This window comes from Macrobrachium nipponense, chromosome 18, assembly GCF_015104395.2.
Source record: "Macrobrachium nipponense isolate FS-2020 chromosome 18, ASM1510439v2, whole genome shotgun sequence".
NCBI classification, from domain to species: Eukaryota; Metazoa; Arthropoda; class Malacostraca; order Decapoda; family Palaemonidae; genus Macrobrachium; species Macrobrachium nipponense.
Genome location: NC_087211.1, coordinates 32,717,590 through 32,728,703, shown reverse-complemented (window position 1 = coordinate 32,728,703; position 11,114 = coordinate 32,717,590). Strand labels below are relative to the sequence as shown.

At 34.5% G+C, this 11,114-nt stretch overlaps 1 protein-coding gene across 1 annotated transcript in view; it reads right to left on the bottom strand.

The window, feature by feature from the left end:
* Positions 1-1,295: 1,295 nt before the first annotated feature.
* Positions 1,296-11,114, bottom strand: part of LOC135196545 (uncharacterized) — a 25,511-nt gene continuing 15,692 nt past the window's right edge. The window contains exons 7-14 of the mRNA XM_064223392.1: positions 10,490-10,664; positions 9,869-10,108; positions 8,049-8,279; positions 7,356-7,428; positions 5,516-5,664; positions 5,035-5,161; positions 2,541-2,674; positions 1,296-1,804 (exon numbers count right to left, since the gene is read on the bottom strand). Of these exons, the coding sequence (XP_064079462.1) occupies positions 1,638-1,804; positions 2,541-2,674; positions 5,035-5,161; positions 5,516-5,664; positions 7,356-7,428; positions 8,049-8,279; positions 9,869-10,108; positions 10,490-10,664 (1,296 nt within the window). The 3' untranslated portion in view covers positions 1,296-1,637. The remainder of the gene's footprint in view (positions 1,805-2,540; positions 2,675-5,034; positions 5,162-5,515; positions 5,665-7,355; positions 7,429-8,048; positions 8,280-9,868; positions 10,109-10,489; positions 10,665-11,114) is intronic.

The following is an 11,114-nucleotide window of genomic DNA, read 5'->3' as shown; positions in this document are numbered from 1 at the left end:
TATATATATATATATACGTATATGTATATATATATATATATATATATATATATATATATATATATATATATATATATATATATATATATATATATATATATATATATATATATGGAAGGTACTATTAGGTGTTCGAGTCGCGTAGGTACCAATCCATTTAATTCATGTGAATATATTATATATATAATACAGGATAAAACTGACGTTACAAATAGCACATTTCATTGTCCATCTCTTATTTAAATGGTCTTGCTCTAAAATATAAGCATAAGTAGTGTGTTATTTTGCAAGATGTAGATACTGACACAATATTTTTTTTTTTATTTGCTTCAGACAATAATTTCTATTATATTATATGTATTCAATTAAACAAGATGTTTTGGATTCCTTGGGTTTATTACAAATATTTTTTACACTTTGATCATGACAAGAAATACAAATAACAGTTTGTCAAATACAATAGACTTAGAGGCAACTTTTAACTTAGCTCGCATTAACAGTCGAATATCAATCACTTAAAATTATGTCTTTTATTCAGTTTTCATATCTGTTTGTAATAGATAAATTTATTACATCAACAGTTCATGAATGGTAAATACTCCATCATTAACAGGAAAATATATTAAATAATTCATTGTACAACAATTCTGCGTAGATATTCATGCTTTTCAGTACAGTTCAGTTCAGCCTTGTTTTCTGCCTACTTTTAAAACAATAGACCAAAATCAGTGTTTTTGATTGTTTTAATGTAAGCATTTTCTGAAAAGAAATACATAAGCATTTATAGATAAAATGGGTTTATGGTACGGGCGCGCTCACACACGCAGACATACACTCACACATAAAAGGTGTTACCTTAACAGTTTTCAAGAGGAATCCATTTTTAATACATGCTGGAAAGAAGGGGGAGAGGAGCGGGTTCATATATACAATAGGCCTAGGTCTTGCTGATCTTGCGCCTTGCAAAATTGCTTTTGAAGTTTCTCTCTGGACCAGGTGTGGTGTTCCTACTCAATATAGTCGTTAACTTCCTCTTGAAAGGGGATTTTAATTTCCTCTTTCAATCTCCTAGTAATTGGCGCCTTTCAAAAATTATTATGGGAGAAAGCATTCATTTTGCAAATGTAAATTGTTCATACACAAATTATATATATATATATATATATATATATATATATATATATATATATATATATATATATATATATATATATAGAGAGAGAGAGAGAGAGAGAGATGAGAGAGAGAGAGATGAGATGATAGAGAGAGAGAGTGAGTATGTACTACATGAAAATCTCAACATTTGTATTCTCACTCGTCCTTTGAATGTACTACTGAACTTGTAATGCTTTATCTATCAATATATTCAATCATGTGAGACATTTTATGATCTGTAAGGATGTCACTTATCTGAAATGGCTTCGTAACTACTGTGGACGTCAACCCATCAACGCAAGCGGCGAAATCAGAATCCATCGGCTCCTAACAGCTGTGTGGGGGATCAAGTGCAAACATAGAAATGTGCAATTCCCTAAGAAGAGGAAAAGAAATAAGTAGGTTTTGCGATAATTAAGAAAGGTCGTCTAAGGTCATTACCCGAAAGGTCAAATCACATCCTTTGTCACAGAATAAAGGCTTCATGGGTTACGTTTAATCTTGATGTAGAATTCTTGCAGACGCCCTTGCTCATACACTGGGTGGTTCCAGAAGTACCAGTCGATATTTGTCTGAGTTGCTTTAATGGCGGTACAGTCGTTGTACCACCAACCGCCGCCATTTTGTTTGATGGAGCAACTATCATTAGCTGCCGGGATACCGAAATATTAGTCATCCAATAATTTGTGTGTGAGAGAGAGAGAGAGAGAGAGAGAGAGAGAGAGAGAGAGAGAGCAAACGGGGGGGGGGGGGGGGGGGGGGGATCTGGGATGAATAAGTGCTTTGTCTTGGTCAACATTAAATGTGCGTGTACTACTGTTTCATTCAGACTGCTGATGGAATGAGGGAAAGATTAACTGCAACACAATTATGGGGGAAATCCATCAGAAGTGGATGAAAGATGTCGACCGGACAGAAGACACTTACGGCGCTCCTTAAAGCGAATAATCTATCTTTCTTTTGCTTTTAACAGATTAAGCAAAAGATTACCGGTGTTAAGAATTTTACACTGATTAATTATCCTTATATTCCACTACCTTAAAAGACTGTTTGTATTTTGTCTGGCGTCGCAACCACCAGGGCAAGTGACACTGATCCTCAGAGACACTGTTTGCAGCTTAAGACATTCACAACATTCATTATTATTATTATTATTATTATTATTATTATTATTATTATTATTATATTATTATTATTATTAAGAGAAAGACTTTTAACATAACTATTTATCTTACATAGGATAAAACGTGTTTATTTGTATAAATTAAAACACAAAGCAAAAGTCGAAATGCAAAAAAAAATAAAATGTTATAGTTAGTGATGGTGCAATTATTTCTAAGTATGCGAAACTGTTAAGCTGACAAAGATATCAAAATTGGTCTTACCTAAGTTATCGTTATCTCTGTCAAAGGTGGAGAAAGATGCGTTGTTGAGGACTACATTCGTCGTTGGAGGATTGACGAACAGATCCACTCCAGTACTCGAGGAGGAGTTGAAGCCCCCCACCATTAACCGGTATCTGAAAGTGGTTGATTAATGGAGAGTTATTGGAGTTCAGGATACACAGGTCACCGCATAATAGCGCCCCTTCAAGTGGTAGTGAGGAACTCTGAACTCAGGTTAAGGGAATATGAGTAAGAGCACCTGACTGATGGTGCAGGTTAATTTCAAGATGAATTTCCTCAGTTAAGAGAATTATGGATTAATTTCCCAAGATTAGTTATGTCACTAAGAGGATGATTACGTCCTTGCGAAGGTTTTTATGATGATGTTTCTATACAAGAATTTTTCAGACAGAATCGTACCCAAACAGGTTAGATACGCATTTCTTCTTTTCAGTATGAAAAAGACAATATTAATTATAAGAGATCGCTGAAGCACCTTCATGCTGCTTACTGATATTAGGGCAATCTAGACCCTAATGGAAACTGTCCCATCTTTTTTTTTAACAAGGCAGCAGATTTCACTGCAAATTTTCCTTTTGTTTGGAGGACAAGAAACATTGCTGCTTTACATAAGGTACTGATACCGCTCTCAAAGCCCTTGAAATGTTGGCTAATATCGAATAACCGGTTTTATCCTTTTTATTTTCTTTTTAGAATCTGCTTCCTAAACGTCTCTGTAGGTTTTAAACGTCCAAGGTGTATTACAGTTTGGGTTTCATAAAGACCTTAGTACTTGTGATGCACATTTTCACTATCTACAGTCTTACAGAGAGTTCTTGATGAAATCAAAGAGGCGCCACGGTCTGTTTAGATTTTAGTGGAGCCTTTGACAGTGAGAATCATACTAGTGACATGGCAAAGTCTGGGGAACAAATTGATGAAGACATCGATAATGATGCCCTTCTCACTGTTGTTCCTTCTCCACACCTCAGGTCTATAGTTGCAGAATCTTTGAATAGAGATTTGACACGTATGCATGAGTGGAGTAAGCTTTGGGGAACGTAGTTCAGCACTTTTCAAACTCAAATATGAAAGTTACTTAATCAAGACCATTTTTTCCCTTATACCTTCATTTAAATGTAAATGGTACGGTTTAAATGTCTGTGACTTTTTAAGGATTATAGGTGAAATTTTTGGTAAGAAGGTAACATACGAAAAACATATGATATTTATGTAATATTGCTTCCTCTATTCTAAAACACACACGCATCACATACACACACACAAGACAACTAGTATATTGCGGAAATTTTTCGCAATATACTTTGCGATGAATTGTTTTAACTTTTTGTTTACCTTGTTTGGAGTATTATTCTTCAGTGCGGTGTTCGGGTGCTGACTCATCTCAAACTCTTGGATAGAGTTATGTCGTCAGTCTCATATTTTTGCCAACTCTTAATGTCAACTTGTGGCATAGACGATATAAATGAGTTCGCTATGTTTGTTGCATAAAATTTACTACAACTTCAAACGTCCTCTGCACTGTAGTCATTGACTTAGCTGTTTTGCCCGCAACGCTGGGCAAGCTGCTGTTGCCAACAGTGTGTCATTTTCAAGAATCAGGTTTAATACTATTCGGTTTACTAAGAGTTTCATCTTGGCTGCATTTAAATCGTGAAAAGGTTTGCCAACGCAGTTGAGTGACCTTCTGAGCCCCAAATGATTATATACAAGGAGCAAATTCTTTCATGCTTTCTGCTGATGTCTCTTGAATTCAGGTGTATCGCTTTTATTTCATAGGTATTCTTTTATTTGTCCTATAACTTGTCTCTCTTTATAAACTGATTTCCCGTTCGAACTATCATATCAACAGATACAGAGAGAGCAAGGTTTCTCGAAAAGCAAGAGACGCGAATATAAGACAGCACAAAGAAACAACCATTTTACTTAGAATTGAGAGAGAGAGAGAGAGAGAGAGAGAGAGAGAGGAGATTGAGGAGAGACGAGAGGAGAGAGAGAGAGAGATTTAAATGCAAATACCGATAAAAACATAACCATATTACTCAGTACTGAGAATTCTAGACTACTGTAAAAAACAATAGATGCAATATATAAATGCTAAGCCACCATGAAGGAAAGCCTTCATTTTATATATTATATTAGTATATATACTATATAATATATATAATATATATCATATATTATAAATCTATATATAGAGTATATATATTATATATATATATATATATATATATATACAACCTATAATAGATATATATATATATATGAAGGCTTTCCTCATGGTTTTTTGTATCTTATATATGAATTCTATTGTTTTTACAGCAGTCTAGAATTCTCAGTACTGAGTAATATGGTTATGTTTTTATCGGTATATATATGAGAGAGAGAGAGAGAGAGAGAGAGAGAGAGAGAGAGAGAGAGAGAGAGATTGAATATAAAGAAGCATTATAATTAAGAACAATAAGAATATTACTTCGAATTTTCGTCCCCGACTGCAAATTGCCCGTAGAGGAGATCCCTGCTCGTTCCGTTGGGATGTAGTCCATGCATCGACATGGAATAGGAAGCGTTCATCGTCACAGCGTGGATATACTCTAGACCTGGAAACATTGGAAGCTGGGAAGTGAATTTATTTCACAATAAAGCAAAGTAAAATAGAAATTTACGTAAGCTAACAATGCTAACATTTCAAAATATGTCTTTCTTATTCTTTCTATTCGTTAAGTTGCCAAAAAATCGGAAAGTTGTGCGCCAGCAATCTCCATAAGGTAAAATCGTATAACAATATATAAATATATATATATATATATATATATATATATATATATATATATATATATATATATATATATATATCAGTGAAGCAGCTTCACACGTTGAAAATTATAATGCCACGAGAAGTTTTTTTTTTTCAAAAGCGGAATTTTCTGTTGCATATCGCAAAAGTCAATTACCTAGCCAATACTCTGCAGGAGCTTCACAGAATCCTGCTTTGTACTCTTCCCATGTTTTTGAGAAATTGCAGGGAGGACTCAAAAGTTTATTTCGGTAGATGAAGAGAGTCCACCCGGCCATACATTTCACCTTGACAGGCGGACAGTTACTGAAAAGAGACACATAATTATGTAATCAACAATAAAATATATCAGTTTAGAAGGGCTGACTGGGTAATTGCACTGGGATTACTATATTGCCATGACCTGTTTATTATAGAAGCCATACTTGGTGTATATATGAAAATATAGGTACATACATTTATGAGTGTATTTACATTCATGCATATGAATTATACTATATATATATATATATATATATATATATATATATATATATATATATATATATATATATAGTATATATATATATATATATATATATATATATATATATATATATATATATATATATACATATATATATATATATACTATATATATATATATATATATATTATATATATATATATATATATTTATATATATATATATACGCATATATAAACATTTTTTTTTGACCGATGGTTGGTAAGCGCGTGATGAGCAATGGCATTCTTTGAAATGATAGATATCATCATTTTGACTCCACGGACAGATTATTTCGGGGAGTCATTCTATAAACAAAAATTCGCGTTAGCTCCGAAAATGTTGACGGAACATTTAAGGTGTCGCCGGGTGGAAGTCGCTCCCTAGGCAAAACAGATCACGTCTTATGCCCGTGCTTGAGCGGAAGCAAGGATCTGGTTTTGGGTAGATTTTATGGGTTTGATAATGAGCAGTTACGACGTCACACATCTATTCCAGTGCAATGAACTTGTGACGAATCAATGACGTCATATTATGGGGAGTGTCTTGTGGGAAAAGTTTTGTGCTTGTGTACGTACGAGCTGTTTCCCCTACATAATGGGAAGGTAAGATAATTAAGTCGGAGAAGCACCAAGTGGGGGAAGCGACCTTATTTTGGAGATGGTCGTATGAAGTTATATTTGGTTAAGTGTTAGTGCTCACACCTGAAATGGGTAAGCGTTCTTTTAAGCACAAGTGTGGCTTTGCCTTTTTATATTTTAAACTTTTATTTCAGAGATGTCCTTTTCCATATGACTTTTTGATTTATGTCATTTTGGTTTATTTGCAATTCATTTATGTGGGATCCTTTTCCTTATGTTACGACGTTTCTGGCACTTCAGGCAAGTCTGCCAGGTTTGATAACCTGGAAAACCGGGAAGTATGAAGTTTCCCCTGATGGAGTGGTGTTACTTATAAGGCGGTGTTATGACTTTTCTAATTTTTATGACTAAACTAATGTTAGTTATTGTAGAGAAAGAGGTGGACGGGTTTGGTTCGATCCGCAGGGATATTTGAATTATCTGGATTTTGAATGTTAACTTATTCAGTTAAATTTGTATCTTTGAGCAATTGATTTATTTACTTAATCCTTTTATTCTTAAATAAATGTATTCTTTTAGTTCACGAGTCTGATTTAGCTACCAGAGAGAATTGTGAGAAGTTGAAAGTTGAGAGAGAGAGAGAGAGAGAAGAGAGAGAGAGAGAGAGAGAATCACTTAGTACCTTACAGCTCTAAGGTCATATATGTGTGTGTATATATATATATATATTATATATATATATATATATATATATATATATATATACGTATATAGTATTATATATTTCTATGTTTGTATGTATGTATATATTTATTTGTGTGTGTGTGTGTGATCATGTGTTTGCACCCATGTACATCAATTTACGGTATCTGGTGTATTCAACACAACACGTGAACTTTAAAAGCACCAACCTGATTGGGCAGATCAGCTCAATTCCCGTGAAGTTTGCCCCGTACCCAGAACAATCACGTGGGCAAGTACATGCTGTAATCACGAAGAAAAAAATATCTCAATAACCATTAATACTTTTGTTTTCCTCGATCATAATTACAAAAGACAAAGTCAGTCAAATATTCTGCGGAACTGACGTACTAGAATGTAACGTAATATGGTATAACGCAATTTTTTGGGGGGTATATTTGCATTCTCAATATCACTTTAGTCCAACAGTTTACTTTCTGAACAAAGCAGAAAAAAAAAAAAGTAGAACGACAGCGCAGATAAACGATATGCTGACGTTTTATATCCTGAAAGCATCATAGTTATAGAATTAGTGCAAGAGTATTTATTGGATAGCCGCTCTGTTAAAGTAAAGTTCACCATTCTCTTATATTAAAACCGAAAAAGTATTCAAATCTACGATTTGATTTTATGGACTCTGTGGCTACAGTCTGTTTTCTCCGTCCTTAAGGGTTTTCAGCTGAAGATAAAAAAAAAAAATAAATGGCACACTAATACCTCAAGACATCCACAGGAATGAACGTGGTTGAAAACTAACGCACCATGTTCAAAGATAAGAGAAATAACGGCGCATCACCAAAGTGATAGTTTCTGATGGTTATCAAAAATCGTGCCAGCGTGTCTACATGCCCTCATCTACTTACCAACTCCAGCTTTGCCGTTTGCAGGGCACACGGATAAATTCGTGCTTGAAGCTCCAATGCAAGGAGCCGCAGTTGTTGTGGAGACACTTGTGGAGACACTGGTCGACCGCAAGGTTGATGTCGTAGAACTGACTTTACTCGTTGTGGTAGTAGTTTTCACGGAAGATGATGTGGATGTAGATGTAGATGTAGATGTAGATGTAGATGTAGTAGATGTCGTATTCATTTCAGCTAAAACAAAGAAGACATTGATTTCTTAATTAAATCAACACACACACACATATATACGGAGTAGTATATATATATATATTATATATATATATATAATAATATATATATAATATTAATATATTATATATGCCACGAGGGAAAATAAACAACAGAGTATCTGCGAGATCTTCCGACGTTCAAACGTCCTTTACTTAGCAGATGAACTGACATACATGAGAAAATAACAATAACAAGAAGATTTGTATAACTGACAGATAGGGATTATAAAGAGATTAGTACCTAGATTCTCTTTATAACCCTATCTGTCAGTTATATGACTCTTCTTGTATTGTTATTTCCTCATGTATTGTCAGCTCATCTGCTAAGTAAAGGATGTTTGAATGTCGAAAGATCTCGCGGATACTCCGTTGTTTATTTTTTTCCCTTTATTTATGGATTTATCACGTTCCTAACTTTCGTGATTCAGTTATACATACTATATATATATATATATATATATATATATATATATATATATATATATATATATATATATTTATGTATATAATATATATATATATATGTGTGTGTATGTGTGTGTGTGTGTAGTGTAAATGCCCATTAAAACACTTTGGTTTAAAGTTCAGGACTATATTCCAGTGGTCTGACTATCAACTTTATCAAGAAGTGAATGGCAGAAGAAGATACATTAGCAGAATATAAAGTGGGAGATATACCCTTAGGTGATGCCTGAGTCGCTGTAGGTTTTGTTGATTGTCTTAATCCTCCTCATCATTGCCTTAAGGAAGGCATTGTCTATTTGGTCAGAGTCCCAGGCTCCATTGGAAAGGTTAATCTTATTATCTAGTTGTTTTATCAGTGAAGAATCTACCATTTGACATATATATCGACAGCTGCTCTTGTATAAAATTCGGGATTGGAACTCGTCGCGAATTTTATACAAGAGTAGCAGTCTATACAAATGTCAAAGGTGGAATCTTCACTGATAAAACAACAAGATAATAAAATTAACCTTTCCAGTGGAGCCTGGGACTCTGACCATATAGACAATGTCTTCCTTAAGGCAACGGTGAAGATGATTAAAACACTTAACAGAACCTAAGGCGACTCAGCAACGACCCCAGTCATCATCCAAGGGCGTATCTCCCACTATATATTTTGCCAATGCAACTTCTTCTGCCATTCACTGCTTGATAAGGATGTTTTAATGGGCCTTTTGTACTTCAGACATATCCTGTTTTAACAGAAGAATTAACTTCCATGCTCACGCACGAACACACACACACACACACACACACACACACACATATATATATATATATTATATATATATATATATATATATATATATATATATATATATATATAATTTGTGTGCGCATGTGTTTGTATCATGCATGAATTCATACATAAGTTCTTATACGGACCATGTTCATAGCAGAGTAGTCTGCCTATAGTCTATTGAACGGAGTGAGTTGATATGGTTCGCTTACAACCACGAAGAATGATTGAATGATGCAGCATTTATATTCTCAACATAAGAAAAATAAGTCATGGTAATGATAGGAGCTGGCTTCTTCCTTTTTTACCTGGGACGCAGCAGAAACAACTGTACCCGCTGCAAAGACTCCCGAACACACTGCCGTCACACTTGTTTTTGTTGCTGATGCACCTGCCACCCAAAGCCGAGCACTTTTGTAGGATCCGACACGCTGAAGTGCAGCAAGAGACATTCCCGGCAGCGCAGAAGAACATCGTGCGCGATGGACTTTCGCAGGATGCCGACCACCAACCATGATAGGTTAGCAAGCATTTTCGGTTTTTACATCCTGTTGCAGGACAAAGAGAACAAATACAATAACTAGGCACAATAATGTCAAATAAAAAAAAATATGGTTAACGCACTGTTTACTGCAAAATTAGCTTAGGCTTCTTCCAGTAAAGAAAAGATAAACAGAAAAAAAACATACTGCAAGAATACACAGATTAAAAGTGGACAAACAAAATCTGAATAAATCGTGTCATTTATGTCGTCCATAACAACAAAAGGAAAAATAAATGACTCTATTATCTGTTTTATGGTTGAAATTATTTAATGAAGAAACCATAGACTAATGGGATATTACTGGAGAAAATAATATTACTAAAAACATTAACGTGATACGACGACCGTTTTGTGTATGATAATGATGACAACTGTAAGGACCTACCTGATACTGGTTCTGCTCTGACGGAACTGATAACCTCAGGGCAGCAAGTACCGTCCTCTGGGCACAGAGCAGAAAACTCTTGGCTGCACGTGGAAGGAGACTCGCACACGCCAGAAATCGAACCGTTGCAGTCAAACTCCTGCGCGGTGACACTGTTCATCTGAAGATCCATTACCTTTAATCATAATAATAAGTTTAGCACTTATACACACACACACACACACACACACACACACACACACATATATATATATTATATATATATATATATTATATATATATATATATATATATATATATATTGTGACCAAGTGCCAAGTATCTGGTTACTACACTTACCATTCATTAATTGTTAACTCACAACAGCCAGACACCTGAACCCTCATCACAGGTACTAAATGACTGAATACTCTAAAGGCAACAGTGATCCCTTAACAACTTACCAGTATTGCAGAAGATCAGACTAAGTTCATCAAAACAGGTGTGAGGTAATCTTGTAAGTAATTAAATTAATCAAAGGGCATCACTCCATCAACAACTTTAAAAGTCTAAGTATTTCCCTGATTTCAGAAGTCTAAGTACTTCCCTGGTTCTAAGTCACTTCAAGTAAATTGAAGGAAAACAG